The sequence below is a fragment of the Lynx rufus genome, unplaced genomic scaffold (genome assembly GCF_022079265.1).
Source record: "Lynx rufus isolate CCGP_SWC_20201006 ecotype Redwood Valley unplaced genomic scaffold, mLynRuf1.p SCAF_11, whole genome shotgun sequence".
NCBI lineage: Eukaryota > Metazoa > Chordata > Mammalia > Carnivora > Felidae > Lynx > Lynx rufus.
In genome coordinates this window covers 60,174,018-60,191,068 of record NW_025814825.1, presented here as the reverse complement: position 1 = coordinate 60,191,068, position 17,051 = coordinate 60,174,018, and the positions used below count along the sequence as shown (strand labels likewise).

The window sequence follows — 17,051 nt, the reverse complement described above, 5'->3', positions numbered from 1 at the left end:
CATAGTCTCACGGTTCTTGAGATAAGAGTCCTGCATTGGGCTCTGTGCTGACAGCGAGAAGCCAGCTTGGGATTCTCTCTCTCCCTCTCTCTGCCCCTCCCCTGCCCTCTCTCTCTCTCTCTCTCTCTTTTTCCTTCAAAATAAACATTTTTTAAAACTTTTTTTTTTAGATTTTTCTAAATACATTTTCAGTTCCTACCTAGGCTAGTAACTTAGAATTGAATCGATCAATAGAATTGCCAACTATAACAAATGTTTCTCTGATCCAAAAAATAAAGATTTAACAGGAATATAAAGCAGTCATGTCTGTACGTAATACTTCACATGCATTTCTCCAAATGCTGACAGAGTGAAACGTCTGTCTGCCCTGAAGCTGAAGTGATTTACATGTGTACAACTTTAACAACAGTTTTGGAGAAAACACAGATGCCTTTCTTCCCAAATTTGAAAAATGATTTCTCAGTGCCTAATTTATGCAGACTGGAAAGATAAAACACAAAAGATCAATCCCAAGAATCATGACTAAGGCCTTGAACAGAATACTTCAATGCCATGGAGGTTTACTTCCACAAAAAGGCACGATAGTTTAGACTTTTATGCCAGCGACAAGGGGGAGAGGCCCGTCCCTGTGGACGTCAGTATTCTGTGTCAATGCACTTTGCGATGGTGTTGAGCTGGATATTTGAAGCTCCTTCGTATATTGTGCCTTAAATAAAAAGGGAGCAAAAAAAAAAAAAAAAAAATTAGGAGTGCACCCATAACTACGTGTCTACATTAAGACATAGCTTCTACACATTACCTCTGTATATTTGCTATAAAACTGTCACTAGTGATATCATTCAATATCCCCTGAATATGGTACTATATGACAAAGTCATTTTGCCTAAGAGATGAAAATATTCCATTTGGAAATTGGATTCTGATTCCAGAATCAGTAGTAAACGGTTGAAGTTCACTGTTCCTAATCTATCAACGCATGAGCGTGGATTGTCACTCTGAAACAGGCAGCTTTCAAAGCTCCTTGTTTTGGTCTTCCTGCCTGGTAGTGGAGCGTCAGACGGCTCAGGCTTGATGGGGTGCTAGGCTTCTGAAATCAGAACTTAGCTTCAAAGAACGGCATTAAACGAATCAAACGTAGTAACATTTTTGGTAAGAGAAAAATGACAAGTCAGTTTGGTTGCAGTTTTGCGAAAAGGCTCTGTTGAGGCGTTTATAAAGGCAACTTGATGTCTTAAAAAATATAAATCCATCCTTCTTCTTAAAGGAAGAGGTGGGGGAGAAAAGCCCAGCCCCAGAAAAGAAGAGAGCCAATAAACACAACAGTGAAGAGATTACAATTGCCTTTGCCTAAGTACGGTAATATAAAACCAAACATATACAGCAGGCCACACAGCTACAGAGGCAAATAAAAGAAAACAAAATAAAACGTGAAAAAATCTACCTACCAACTTTTGCATCTCGGAAGTATTTTTCCACAGGGAAATCTTTGGTGTAGCCGACTCCTCCCATCCACTCGATACACTTACTGGTTGTGAGGCCTGCAATCTGCCAAAACCAAGCAGCAAATAATATGCTGAAACCGCATAACTCACGCACCATAAACACTCCTGCGGAATATTTTAGTAACGTGGAGCCACTGCTGTCCGCCGATCGGAGTTACTTTGTAGGATCGCATTGTCTCTTCAGCCCCATTCTCTACGCCATTTTTGGCAACTCGTATTTATTCACAAAATTCCTATTTTCTTTTTTTTTTTTTTTTTTTTTTTTTTAAGTTTTTATTTATTTTTTTGGGACAGAGAGAGACAGAGCATGAATGGGGGAGGGGCAGAGAGAGAGGGAGACACAGAATCGGAAACAGGCTCCAGGCTCCGAGCCATCAGCCCAGAGCCCGACGCGGGGCTCGAACTCACGGACCGCGAGATCGTGACCTGGCTGAAGTCGGACGCTTAACCAACTGCGCCACCCAGGCGCCCCACAAAATTCCTATTTTCTTAAGAACATTAGGATATCGTTCAGACACCTATGCACACCGACAGGTATCGTTACTCAGCAAATATATACACAAAGGGTCTTCTTTGCATCACGCACTCCGCCAGCCACTGGGTAAACGATGGTTGGGGGCTCTTTTGGTTCCCACATCAAACCAACAATTACAGAAAGTGATCAACTCTACGAGGCAAGGAGAACTGGCTAGGGAAGCTGATGTGACGTAGAAGGAGAACAGTGTGAAGAAATTACAGCTTCGCTGAGGCCCAAAGGATGAGTGAGGGGACATGTCAAGTTGAGGAACGTGTGGGAGGGCTTCAAGGGGCGAACGGGTTTATCGACCTCAAGGACCTGAGGGGAAGTGGGCTGGGGTCAGGGCAAGCTGCGAAGAGAATGGAGAGGCAGGCGGGCCTCCTGAGGGCAAGCATGTTTAATACTGTAATGGCCCCCCAATCTGTCTGCATGCTAATCCCCACAAACTAATGTTTGTTACCTTACATGACCACTGGGACCCACAGATGTGGTTAAGTTAAGGGCTTTGAGAGGGAGATGGTTCCGGGCTGCCTGGGTGGGCCCAATGGCATCACAAGGGTCCTCATAAGGGAAAGACAGAGGCAGGACGGCTCGAGCCAGATTTGAACACGCTACCGCTGGCTTTGAAGATGGAGGACGGGGCCACAGGTCACGGAATGTGAGCAGCCTCTAGAAGCGGGAAGAGTGAGGAAATGGATTCTCCCAGAGCTTCCGAAAGGCAGTTTTGCTGACACTTTGATTTTACCCCAGTGATACTCACTTTAGACTTGTGACCTCCAAAGCCATGACATAATAAAACTGCAGTGTTTTAGGCCACTACATTTTTGGTCATTTGTTAAAAGCGGCAATAGGAAATGAATACACGCACTGTTCCATTTGCCGTGAGAAGCCACGAAGGTTAAGCTGGAATGGCACGGCCTCGTGAACACTAAGAAAAGGGAAGAGGGGACTGGAGGAAGCGACAAGGACCAATGGAGCAGTCGGAAGATGAGTGGAGGCGTCTGGTGAAGAAATCACCCGGCTTGTTCAATAGGGGGCAGCAGAAAGGGAGGGAAATATACAAATGCAAGAAATACTTGGGGCACAATCCTCAGCACCTGGATGATGGGCTCAAGGTGGAGACGACGGGGAAGGGGGTGGTGAGATGACGCTCAGGCATCTGACTGGTGCGACGGGTTGGGCAGGTGAAGTGGAAATTGGATCTATTAGTCTGGAACCCAGAAGGGAGGTTGAGGCAGAAGATTAAATTTGGGGGCTAAGACGTTAAGTGGCTACCGGAAGCTATGGAATGAATGAGGCATACTGCCGAGGATGCGCCGTAGCAGCCAGTGACCGGGCAAAGTTCTCCAGCCAGTGTCCAATGGGTTAAACAGAGAAGGCAGAAGTATCAACAGAAAGCATTAAATTAAAGCAGAAACAATCTCTTCTTGTGTTTTTATTTCACATGAGCTCCCATGGCATTCACCTGGCCCCAACTGGAAGCCACGGGTGTGATGCCATCGTTCAGACTGAGGCTCACCCAGGGATTTACGGTGGGTGTTCTACCTGAACTGGGCCACTCGGTTTCCACAGAAGAGCCTGTAAAGACATCAAGACCTCATAGAATTGAGCACTTTCCTACACAAGGTTTGCAAGTGTGCTTTTCTGTTGCAGGAACTGGAAAGTCTACGTTATTTTACTTGAAAAACAAACCAATTATCAACACTCCTAAGTGGAAAGGTTAATACTTTTAAGTAACGGGGAGGGGAAGGTGAATTACGTTTTGTCTTACCTCTGATGCATAGTATTTGGCCATGGATGCTTCTTTTATGAATGACTTTCCACCTTCTAAAAGCCTAGCAGTGTTGTATACTAGCAATCTTGCAGCCTCCAGCTGGGTGGCCACCTGAGCCACTTGGTGTTGGAGCCCCTGTAATATTTAGGCCCAAGTTAGAGAATTAGGACTCATGAAAACACCGCTTATCCTCAAAGTCTTGCCTGGACATGGAGTGCTGACACACTGAAAATATGCACCCCCCGCAAAGGAATTTACATTCATTTTGTAGAAATACTTTAAAATCTCCAATCTAAAAAATAATAATTAAAATATGCAATCTAAAATGAAATACATTACTTCTCAGACAACTTTCAAAATTCATGTAATTATAAATGTCAAGACTTAAGAAATCATCACAAAATGAGGCTTAAAAATTTGACTGTTAGGGCGCCTGGGTGGCTCAGTCGGTTGAGCGTCCGATGTCAGCTCAGGTCATGATCTCGCAGTTCGTGGGTTCGAGCCCCGCATCAGGCTCTGTGCTGACAGCTCACAGCCTGGAGCCTGCTCCAGATTCTGTGTCTCCCTCTCTCTCTGCCCGCCCCCACCCCCCCCACTCACGCTCTGTCTCGTTCTCTCAAAAACAAATCAATGTTAAAAAAAATTAAAAACAAAATTTGACTGTTACATTTAATAACTTAAGCCCATTGCATGATCAAAATTAAGCTTAAACTAAATCCCAGCAAAGCAAAAGTGTGAACATATTTTTCATCTGCTTGAATTCATAAAATTTTGATTCTGCATATAGCCTCGGTGCATTAAAAAGATGCTGTTAGGGGGAACCTGGGTGGCTCAGTGGGTTGAGCATCCTACTTCAGCTCAGGTCATGATCTTGTGGTTTGTGAGTTTGAGCCCCGAGTGGGGCTCGCCGCTATTAGCCTGTCAGTGCAGAGCCCGCTTCAGATCCTCTGTCGCCCTCTCTCTGCCCTCTCCTGCTTGCGCTCTCCCAACAATAAATAAATTTTTTTTTAATAAATCAGTAAATCAGTAAATAAATACATAAATAAATAGATGCTGTTAGTTGCAAAGCAGTGAAAGAACAGTTGAAGCTCCCATTTTCTCTAAGTATCTTTATTAAAATACCTCTATGGCAATATTCATGAGCAGGTACCAGTTTCTTTAGGGTTATAGACAACAGAAGACTAATTAAAAAAACAAAACAAAATAAAACACCCTGAAGAAATCACTACCACTTCAAATTTTAGAGGATGGAGGGGCACACACTCAATGTTAGTCAATAAAAGGAGTGAGTCAGTGAGTGAGAATATGAGTATTAGCAGTTTATAGTTATAAACTATATCCTGGAAATATGGACATGGGTATGTCTATCACGAACAGAAATTTCTCATGCCCAATATCTCTGTCTGCCCAGATATGCACTAAGCACCTACTATACGCCAGGCACTGTGCTGAGCACTAAAGATGTCGCACTGAACATGGCAGTCAGAGTTCCTTGTGCTTATTACTTATATAGCCCAGCAAGGAGAACAGTTAAAAACATCTATCGAAAATACCCGATAGGGGCGCCTGGGTGGCGCAGTCGGTTAAGCGTCCGACTTCAGCCAGGTCACGATCTCGCGGTCCGTGAGTTCGAGCCCCGCGTCGGGCTCTGGGCTGATGGCTCGGAGCCTGGAGCCTGTTTCCGATTCTGTGTCTCCCTCTCTTTCTGCCCCTCCCCCGTTCATGCTCTGTCTCTCTCTGTCCCAAAAATAAATAAACGTTGAAAAAAAAAAATTTAAAAAAAAAAAAGAAAATACCCGATAGATTCTCCTTCTCTTTCTGTAATATGTGGTATGCACAAAAAAATCTGTTACATGTGTGTAGCTTATAAAGCATCATAATAAATTGAACACTCACTAACCTATGTGTACAGCAATTATCATCCTCCTTTTAATTTATCTTTACTTTATGGCATCTTTTGAGGAAAAGAAATTTGGTAGCCAAATTCACCATTATTATTATCTTTTACAATTGGTCTTTTGGGGCCTTGTTTACAAAATACTTTCCCTACCATGAGATCATAAAGATATTCTCTATTTTCTCCTAAAACTTAAAAAAAAATTTTTTTTAACGTTTATTTATTTTTGAGAGAGAGAGAGACAGTGCAAGCAGGGGAGGAGCAGAGAGAGAGGGAGATACAGATTCTGAAGCAGGCTCCAAGCTCTGAGCTGTCAGCACAGAGCCTGACATGGGGCTTGAACCCACAACTGTGAGATCATGACCTGAACCAAAGTCGGAAACTTAACCGACTGAGCCACACAGGTGCCCCTAAAATTTTATTTTTTATGTTATATCTTTAGTATATCAGAAATCTATTTCCCATGTATGGTGTGAGGTAGGGATCCAGTCTCATTTTTTTTTTCCACAAGGAAAGAATAGCCCCACTCAGTGATCTGCAATACCACTACTATCCTACATCAGGTTTCCATATGTGCCTAAGTCTATTTCTGGCCTTTCTTTTTTGTTCCATCAGTCAATGTGTCTATTTCTATGCCAATATCACTATTCTAGAAATAGTTTATGGCTTGTTATGTGGAATGCAGATTCTAATTATTTTTGAAAAGCACATTCGGTTCAATTAAACCAACAGTTGCCATCTAGGTTGTCCACTCCAATGACCACATCAGGTGCCAGGAGAGGCATAAAGCTGATGCCGGCAATGTCTCTTGCCCTACAAGAACTAACGATTGCTGAATACCGGTTCCCTGACTACACTGTGAACACAGGGCCTGACATGGAGAACATATTCAATGAATCTATCCTGAACACACAACTGAGAGAAGTGAGGATGAAGAGGCCTCATCTTTACCCAAGGAGCTTGTAGTCTGGACAAGACAAAGATGTGAATGATCACATGCAAAGCAAAACACAAACCATTCTAATGAGATTAAAGCAGTTAGAGAAAACTCTACCTTTAACCAAAGCATCAGATATACGTGGATAGATGTATAAAAATATATTATAAAATAATTATATATAATAAATAATGTTTTTCAAGATCAAATTTCCAAAAGTGTTTTCCAAAAGTGTTTCTAAGTGTGTTCTAATGCCACAAGAGGCATCTCTGGAAGTGCCACGATTATACCAATTAGTACACCTGACCCCGTATCCCTCCCTTACCAACTCCACAGACACAAAAATAGTTTCTGGCGTACCGAGATCTCCCTCAAATTGTCTCGTATTCTGTCCCTTTCCTTGCCATCTGTGTGGTAGCTGGTCCGAGAGAGTTCGCTAGTATAATAACATGCAAGTCAGACCGAAGCCAAGACAGAATCTGACACATTACTAGCTGTGTGTCCTTGGGAACTCAATCTCCAGATGCTTCAGCTTCCCATGTGTAAGACGCCATGACAGCACAGGCTGTGGGGGGCCCTGGCCAGGACTGACATGCTCACTCAGACTTTCCAGGCCAGAACTGACTGTGCCTCATATTTCCATGCACGTGCAATCTGTGTGTGCCCACGTAACGACAAATAATTACTACAGCACCTGAAGACAACGCATCACAACAGAACTGGTAATGGAATAAGAAATTGTCCTTGGGGCCTGCTTACAAGAAGGTTTTGTGAACATGTAAAGCAATTTTTTGGGATTTTTAGGTCAAGTGCTTAAGCGAGCTTGGTAAAGCTGTCACTCCAGGCTTTCCCGAACCCGGCAAGGCCTCAACATGGACCGGAAGATGCCACCGTCACCAACGGTCCCCTTAGCTGGGGAGCTCCGAGAAGCTACATCATTAGACCACGCCCCTATTTCCCAATACGCTTGGCTGAGAACATCTCGTTTGTACCCACTGCAGCACACTGTACCTTCTACAAGAAAGAAGGGTCAAGGTGTCGTCTTTTGAGGATTACCACATGGCTCTGACCTGCGCAGGGGATTCCTAACAAGTGTTACCGTTTACTGAGCGCTCGTTAGACTCAGGCAATGTGCTGAATACTCTACACATCTAGCGGATGCGAAGTCACCCTGAAGTCACCCTAGTATCATCTTTAGAGAGGAGTCATGCCACAGGCGGGCCTCAAGGACTGTTGTTCTGCCCTTGGAGAAGGTCAAGGCATTCACAGGTGTGCTCCCTGAGACCTATTCCTTCCTCCTCTCCACCTCTCCCATTAAAATCCCCCCGAGGGGACGCCCTCCACAGCTTTATGACACAGCTCTTCATTAATAGGAAACCACGACAGTATAGCTGGCTAGAAAGAGGCTGAGAATTACGTACCTGAAAATCGAATATCCTTTTGCCAAATTGCATCCTTTCCTTTATATATGGGATAGTGTGGTCAAAGCAGCCTTGAGCCAATCCCAGCATCTGTTTAAAAAAAAAAAAAAAGAGCAGAATTTCTTATTTTGTTGTAAGTTTAACACTTTTAATTATTTAGGGTATAAATCCCTTTTACAAGCAAACTGAACAGCTGGGGTAGGGGAAGGACTGGCGAGGTGTGTGTTAACACCTTCACCCACTGCATTAGTAGAAGTTAATTTCCAGTAACTGGGAGAAGATTCGAGAGATTTCACATACATATGAGTCTACTGAATTCTTGCAGGGTAAATCCTACGGCTTGGCTGTGCTTGTACAACCAGGTTACTTCTAAAGAAGCTTCTCCTCTAAGCTCTGATTCTCCAGGCATAAAGCAAGCCACAGAAATTTTGCTCGGAACTGGCCTCAAAGACTAGAGCAGCTCCCTCTGGTCCTTCTAGAAGGCAAGCATGGAAGGTCACTTCCTAACCTTCTATCTTCCTGTCCGTTCTGCGTACGATCAGGATTAATAAGGGCTTCAGGGGAAAGGGCACTAGAACATAAAAGAGCAGTGTTTTCCAACCCTGGAGGCATATCAAGATCATTTGTGGGGACTTGATTAAAAAAGAAAAAAGCGACATGAGGGTCTAACAACTGAATCTAAATCTTGAGAATGGAGGGGGTGAGTGGCCTAGGCATCAGCGTTTAAAAAAATTTTTTTTAATGTTTATTTATTTTTGAGAGAGAGAGACAGAGCACGAGTGGGGGAAGGGCAGAGAAGAGAGACACTCACAGAATCCGAAGCAGGCTCCAGGCTGTCAGCACAGAGCCCGATTCGGGGCTTGAACTCACGAACTGTGAGATCATGAACTGAGCTGAAATCGGCCGTTTAACCGACTGAGCCACCCAGGTGCCCCGGCATCAGCGTTTTAAAACCTTAATGGTTCACTGCAGGGCTAAAGCGAGAGCACCTGGTGAAAACATGGATTTAGGCACTTGAACAAATCAGGACGTGGTGACAATCTTAGCTGAACTGTCCCATTGCTAACTAAACTCTGTATCGAACTATTCAAGCTTAGAAGTGGTTTCCAAATTTCAACATCAGGTAGCCACTTAAGCCACCATCTACTTATGCCAAACTATGTGGGTTTTAGAAAAAGGAAACAGGGGTGCCTGGGTGGCTCAGTTGGTCTAAGTGTCCGACTTCAGCTTTAGGTCATGATCTCACGGTTCATGGGTTCAAGCCCCATGTCAGGTTCTGTGCCGACAGCTCAGACCCTGGAGCTTCCTTTGGATTCTGTGTCTCTCTCTCTCTCTCTCTCTCTCTGCCCCTCCCTGCTCGCACTCTGTCTCTCTCTCTCAAAAATAAACATTTAAAAAAAAAATAGAAAAAGGAAACAAATATCAATAGCAAAAGCTTTGTGGGAAATGCCCATAGACTTATTAATATTTCATTAGTGTTCACATTTTCCTTTAGCCTTTTATTTTGAATTTTCTGGAGAACAGAATATTGTGCTAAAAATTAAAGGATCTCCCCCCCCTCGCCAAAAAAAACACCCCCAAATTTTAGTGAGGCAGCGACCCAACGCATTTTTGGCTGAGTCAAGATGATGTCATCAAACTTTTTTTTTTTATTTAAATTTGATTTAGCCAACTGTCACCAAACCCTTAGGACTAAAATTCACAGCATGTTAATAATATCCTACATTGACGTGAAAATTAAAATCACTGGCTGTCAATCACAATAGGCTTTTCATCTCTGTACAATGTTTTCACTATCATTACTGAAAAACTAAATAGTCCTCGGCTGCAGTTTTGAGGACTGATGCCTTCAGGTCTCTGTCAGATGTGACTCTTGCTCTAAAAGGCATTCACAATGCTAGCCAAGAAACAATAACTACCTGACCTTAACTTTTAATTAGGTTATAAGATAACTCAGAGTAATTAGACTAAAGCCCAGGCTGTGTATTTTAATGCCAGAACATCTATATTATTTATATGTCTGAGAACAAGGAGATTCAGACTATGGTTTTTAACACCATATCTGATGAAGCTGAATCACAGAAAAACATTAAGAACAACAGATATGCCAATTCTCTCATTATCTAGCTTTGTGGGAAACACGGGTTAAGTTTTAATCTAAGAATATTTTGTCAGCAAATTAACAGCAACACAAAAACCCCTAGGGTAACAGCATGACATTTACTATTCCAATAGCTAATACATGTAACATCTTCAAAACCTAAAAGCTGTCAGTTTGTAAATTTTGGATATTCACTGACTAAATGAATTCTACAAATTCTGTAAATATATTCTACAAAATGATATATTTTTTAAAAGGTTTTATTTTTAAGTAATCTCTACACCCAGCATGGGGCTCAAACTCACGACCCCGAGATCAAGAGTCACATGCTCTACCAACTGAGCCAGCCACGTGTCCCCCAAACGACATTTATAATAAAACCCAAGACTTTATTCATGTTGCTAATCAAGAAAATAACTGAGGGGTGCCTGGGTGGCTCAGTCGGTTAAGCGTCCGACTTCAGCTCAGGTCGTGATCTCGCGGTCCGTGAGTTCGGGTCCCACGTCAGGCTCTGTGCTGACAGCTCAGAGCCTGAAGGCTGCTTCTGATTCTGTGTCTCCCTCTCTCTGACCCTCCCCCGTTCATGCTCTGTCTCTCTCTGTCTCAAAAATAAATAAAGGTTAAAAAAAATAATAAAAAGAAAATAAAAAAAAAGAAAATAACTGGTATCACTTCACAGAAAAATGTAATATGCATTACAAAGGGCAAATTTGATAAAAAAAATGGAATAGTTCTCATCTTATATATCCTATTTTATTGTGGTTATTTTATTTCAAGCACTACACACAAAAAATTGCCAGATTTTCACATACACAACACTAAGCAACAAATTTTTCATTATTTATAGATTAGAGGGGCACGTGGGTGGCTTGGTCGGTTGAACGTCTGACTTTAGCTCAGGTCATGTCTCACGGTTTGAGGGTTCAACCCCACATCAGGCTCTGGGCTGACAGCTCAGAGCCTGGAGCCTGCTTCAGATTCTGTGTGTCCCTCTCTCTCTGCCCCTCCTCCACTCACACTCTGTCTACTTCTCTCAAAAATAAACATTAAAAAAAAGATATTATAGATTAGAGATGTTTACTACACAGACTGTTATGTATTCTTAATTTAAAAAATTTCTTCTAGCATGAACCTCAAAAATTGAAAAGATTTTTTAAAAAATGCATTTAATTTACAATATATTTGAGAAGTGATTGATGCAGGTATCAGATAATACTTAACATTCTCAAAGCAGAAAAAGTGTCACCACTAAGCCATTGTTTGGCTCTCAGGGCATTACATTATTGACCAAAAGTGGGATTTTCAAGCTGGTGGTCAGACGCCATTCTCCCACCTCACGGAAGGGAAGGGCGCCATCTTGTGTTCACACGCTTCCAAATATTCATCAGTTTTACTGCATTTTTTTCTTTCTACGTTTAATCGACCCACACTGTGCAAGAGTCAAACGAAATGGCCACAATGTGACTAACCTGTGCAGCAATTCCTATTCTGCCTTCATTAAGACTCCCTATGGCATACTTATAGCCGTGTCCAATTTGTCCCAGGATGTTGGTTTCTGGAACCTGAAGGGAAAAATGTAGTTATTTCTCCATTTAATTTTACAGAGTTCATTTTGATTATATAGTTTTACATGCACAATACTCCCAATTCGCGTCATAGGACTCCAGCCCAGGACTTAGCAAATTCCAAGGAAACTGTCAGCTACACCCGTCTCTCCCTCTGCACCTCTTCCCACACACGGGCTCTGGGAGACACAGGACTCAAGTCTGTGCTGTTTGCTACTGCGTCCTCTAGCGTCTAGCCCAGGCGTGTGTGAAACAAATGAATGGGTCTAGAGAAAGGGTAATCTCATACAATTCCTGAATCCCAAATGAGATTTGGGATTTTTATCTGTATGCTATGGGATGAGATAAAACATTTTAGAGATCACAGAAAATAGGCGAGTGGTTTCCTAAATCAAGGGTGTGAAACCTTTCTTCTGCCAAGACTATTATTCCCATAAAAATCAACTGAGGTTGTGTGCACACAGATGCATGTGTATACCAGGGAGGGCAAAAAGGAGAGAAGAAATAAAGTGTTTATTCATCATTAAAAAAAAATCTAGACTAGGAACAATAAAACAAGACACTTAGCTTTATAACCCTGGGGGAGGAAGTGGGCAGAACAGAGGAAGAAAGGGCAAGTGGGAAAGAAGCCAGTCCGGGGGAATTAGTGAGGCTGAAACATCTATCTGTACAGTCACCCCGTGGGCACACACAACACATGCTCACTCATGAACAGAAAAATCGAGTTGCAATAGGAGTGGTAAAAAACCCGTCACAACCTGTTCCACCTGAGTCAAGTTCTAACTAAGCATTCTGGCAATCTTCTCTTCCTCGGTTGGAACAGATTCCACTCAACGGTGGGGCGACGCCAGGTTGGTTCCCAGGCTCGCCGAGTAACATCCCCACCTTGTGGCCTTTAGTATATCCAACACCACACACCTGTCTCGGAATGCAAGTTTATAAAGTATACATGGCTCACAAGCATATAAATTAAAAAGTATAAATGGGGGCGGGGGGCGGGGGGGGAGACGCCTGGGTGGCTCAAGCGGTTAAGTATCCGACCTCAGCTCAGGTCATGATCTCACAGTTTGTGAGTATAAGCAGCGAGGAGCCTGCTTTGGATTCTCTCTCTCCCTCCCTCTCTGCCCCTCTTCTGTGTGCACACATGCTCTCTCTCTCAAAAATAAGTAAACAACAACAAAAATTTGTTTAAGTATAAATGGGATTAATCTTCAGCATTGGCTCTGAGGCCAGCTGCTGGGGAGAAGCTTCCATCCTTTGCCTAAACTCTTGTGAAAAGTACATTTAGGGGGCGCCCCAGTGGCTCAGTTGGTTAAGCGTCCGACTCCTGTTTCGGCTCAGGTCATTATCTCATGGTTCATGGGTTCCAGCCCCACATCAGGCTCTGCACTGCCAGTGTGGAGCCTGCTGGGGATTCTCTCTCTCCCTCTCTCTCTGCCCCTCCCCCACTCGCTTGCATGCACACTCTCTCCCTCCAAATAAATAAATAAACTTAACAAAAATAAAAATACTTATTTAAAAAATAAGTACATTTAGTCACAGTCTCACCTAAGAACATCATCCCAGTTTTACAAAATACTCTCCTATGCACACTCAACATTGTGACGCTTTTCTTGCACGTCGATAATTCTGTGCAAAGCTTATTTCACACCAGTCTTTCACTGGAAATTCTAAGACACCCACCTTGACGTTTTCAAACGTTAACGGGCAGGTGGAAGAAGCTCTCAACCCCATTTTGTTTTCTGCTTTCCCTACGTGAAGGCCTTCAGTATCGCGATCTACTAAGAAGCAGGTAATTCCTTTATACCCCTAAAAAGAAGATTTAAAATGCAAATAAAAAATGTTATTGCCACACTCGAACTGGGAAGATCCCTTGTTTCCAACAGTTGAAAGTTACCAGAAAATTAAAACTGAACTTTAGCATTAAATAGTAATGGGCTCAGGGGCAACTGGGTGGCTCAGCCGGTTATGCATCTGACTCTTGGTTTTGGCTCAGGTCATGATCTCATGGTTCGTGGGATCGAGCCCTGCATTGGCCTGACTGCACAGAGCCTGCTTGGGATTGTCTCTTTCTCTCTCTCTCTGCCCTTCCTCCACTTGTGTTCTCTCTCTCTCTCTCTCTCTCTCTTTCTGGCTCTCTCTCTCAAAATAAATTATCATTAAAAATTTTTTTTTAAATATTAATGGACTCAGAATTACAACATGTGCATTAGGACACAAGAAGTTCTGGAAAGCACTAGATTCAGAGTTAAGAATGCTACAGGTTCTTTGACTTTTTCAAAAGCCATTATGGCTAGCAAAATTAAGATATGCTAAGGTACTGTGTGATCACGAGAATTTCCATGTTTTAAATTTAATTTTATTAAATACTTTAAAGTTTCAAAATTTAATTCGATTGTTAGGTCAGAGAAAGGACAAAAGATAAAATGTATTGACTTTTTTGCCCTGTATCTATTTTCTAACTACACAAAATATTCTTAAAAACAAATGTACTAAGTCAGTACTTACATTCATCATTACATAGAAATTCTGGAATCCTACAGAATGGAAGATCAGCTTCCTATATAACATACTAGGTGGCAATTAATAAATAGTCCTCCATGTAAGTAATAATCACATCAACTGTATTTATTCAGGAAGATCAGTAAATAGGAGGATGAAAAGAAATCAATTGTCCTAACATTTTAGTCCTGAGGAGAAGGAAGGATTTCAGACAAAGTTGTAAAAAGGAAATGCACGCAGGCAAGAGATAGAAAGAGAAAAGGTGGGGCGGGGGAGGGAAGCAATTTTGCTTCCAAACTTACAAGGTCAGAATTTATGTTCGCCATCACCAGGAAGAGCCCCGCACACTCAGCACTGGTGATCCACATCTTTGACCCATTGATGACATAATAATTTCCCTTTTTATCAGCTCTGGTCTTCAAAGCAAATGCATCGCTACCTGCTCCAGCTTCTGAAAGGCAGAAACTTCCTATCTACATATGCAAGCAAAAAAAATTCCAAGTTAATAACTGTATACGTATTCAGTATAACAAGTACGGTAAAGCAAACATTTGTCAACGAAAGCTTTAGCCACTTTTAAAAGCCTGTACTTATCAAAATAATAATGGTATCTTCACGTTATTATTTTCTAAAATACACCTTACTGGGGTGCCTCGGTGGCTCAGTCAGTTGAGCGTTGGGACTGCAGCTCAGGTCATGATCTCACGGCTCCGGGTTTGAGCCCTGTGTCGGGCTCTGTGCTGACAGCTCAGAGCCTGGAGCCTGCTTTCGATTCTGTGTCTCCCTCTCTCTGCCCCTGCCCCACTCATGCTCTGTCCCTCTCTCTCTCAGAAGTAAATGAACACTAAAAAATTTTTTTTTAAACATAAAATATACCCTACTATTTGTCGAAGACAGATTTAAAGACTTAAGCACGTATATTCAATGTTAAATTGAATGAAATTGGTTCTAATAACTGCAGTTTTCTAGACATCTCACCATAAATTAAACTACCAACAAAAGTATTACGAAAATATCATTGGGGCCAAAAAAAATTATTTTTTTCTGTGATGATTATTCTCTGAATTGCTGAGCAGAAATGAGAGGTAGAATAGATTTTTCTAATAGCATTAATTTATGGAGCACTGCTTGACTGACGAATGGTGCTGCGCTGTGGTCTTGGATAGGGGTCAACATTGCAGCTGAAGATGTCCTAAGTTTGGAAGAGATCAGATTCATTTCAACAAGTATCAACTCACTTTCTCTGTCACAAGCTTGGTCAAATAGGTAGCCTTTTGTTCTTCTGTTCCATGTTTTCTAATCAGTTTGTTAATGATGGTGTTCTGGAGGTCACACACCAAAGCCACAGATGCATCAACTTTGGCTAATTCCTCTATCGCTAGGATAGAGGAAAAAAAGGAAGCTCCTGTTCCTCCATATTTTGTTTCAACTTCAATACCCATCAACTAAAGGAAGAACAAAGAAACAGATTAAGAAAGTCAGTTTCTATATGGGAAAGTTTCTTGCAAGAACAAGTTCAAAACCAAAGTTTAACTATCTAAGTTCCTAATTTTAAAATCGCATATTTCATTTTACTTCGGTATGGCTACTTCACTACGTTGTAAGTTACAAAAACTATAAAACTATATGTAACTATATAAATTTGAAAAGGATGTAGTTATACACTAGAACTATCATTTGCTTCCTTATGGAATCTGAAACACAAAAATTGGTGAAATGCTCTGAAGGATAATGGAATGGAATAATGAGAAAGTCTCGCACACTAAGGAGACGGAGGAAGGCAGTGGGTCACAATCTCTTCTGGTCAGCCGCCTCCACCTTGACTCATTCAGCCAAGATAATGACTGAATGACCATTCCTCCTGGGGGCACTGTGGCAAGTCCGGACGGTTAGTGGACATCTGGTGGTCTCTTCCTGAACCACAACAGACAAGGCAGAGGAGCCTGGTGAACACGACCAGATTCTGGCCAAGGCTTTCCAGTGACCATCTGACTGTTCAGCAGCTACTCCTAAGTCTGGAACATGAAATGTCCCCAGCCCCCTACTTCTAAGTATTCTCATTTCAGAAAGAGAACGTGTGTACGTGTAAATCAAGACCCAGAGCTGTTCACAGGTAAAAGGGTAATACTGCTCCTTTCCATTCTGCGCAGACACTTCTGGAACGCTGCAGCATGCTGCAGTCTGGGTTCCGGCTGCTATGTTTAAGCTGATGGGAAGCTTAGCGGATGGGCAGGTAGAAGCACCAAGGGGGGAGACTGAGACGGTGAGAACTACAAATGATGTTCTACCAGGGAAAACTGAAGGATTCGGGCGTGCCTGAAGTCTGAGGAAGGCGTGATAACTCATCTGATTGTAATACCTTAGAGCTGTCAGAGACACTGCTTCTCCAAAAAAGTCACCGATTTTCCCTACTGTAAAGTATTTCCCTACAAGTACTGGAAATACCGTACTTGTCAGCTATTACGGCAGGTGACCACAGCCCGGGGACGAGAGGAGGCTGAGAATAGCCGGTGCAGGATGTGTGCAGCCAAGCAGAGCCTCCAGGTGGCGCTCCACCTAAGGAAGAGCAGGCCGTGAGGCCGCAGCGAACCCAGCCAGCGAGAACTCTCTGGTGGGGAGAGTGGAGTCCAAAGTGTGGAGCAAACACTAAGTAAGACTCCTCAGAGCAGCCTAGAGGTTCTGCAGACGGTGGAGACGAAGCCTGCGCAAAAAACTGGATTCACAGACGCTATCTGACCCGCTGGGACTCCAGAGAAGATTCCATTTTCCCAGACGTTTCACTGCTTTAAAGAAAGGTGGAAAAATCACTACTATGTATGGTATTAAAAAGCTGGT

At 42.6% G+C, this 17,051-nt stretch overlaps 1 protein-coding gene across 1 annotated transcript in view; it reads right to left on the bottom strand.

The window, feature by feature from the left end:
- Positions 1–392: 392 nt before the first annotated feature.
- The window catches only part of ACADSB (acyl-CoA dehydrogenase short/branched chain), a 37,428-nt gene continuing 20,769 nt past the window's right edge, over positions 393–17,051 (bottom strand). The window contains exons 4-11 of the mRNA XM_047073567.1: positions 15,455–15,661; positions 14,519–14,689; positions 13,398–13,523; positions 11,619–11,711; positions 8,049–8,138; positions 3,791–3,928; positions 1,446–1,545; positions 393–706 (exon numbers count right to left, since the gene is read on the bottom strand). Of these exons, the coding sequence (XP_046929523.1) occupies positions 636–706; positions 1,446–1,545; positions 3,791–3,928; positions 8,049–8,138; positions 11,619–11,711; positions 13,398–13,523; positions 14,519–14,689; positions 15,455–15,661 (996 nt within the window). The 3' untranslated portion in view covers positions 393–635. The remainder of the gene's footprint in view (positions 707–1,445; positions 1,546–3,790; positions 3,929–8,048; positions 8,139–11,618; positions 11,712–13,397; positions 13,524–14,518; positions 14,690–15,454; positions 15,662–17,051) is intronic.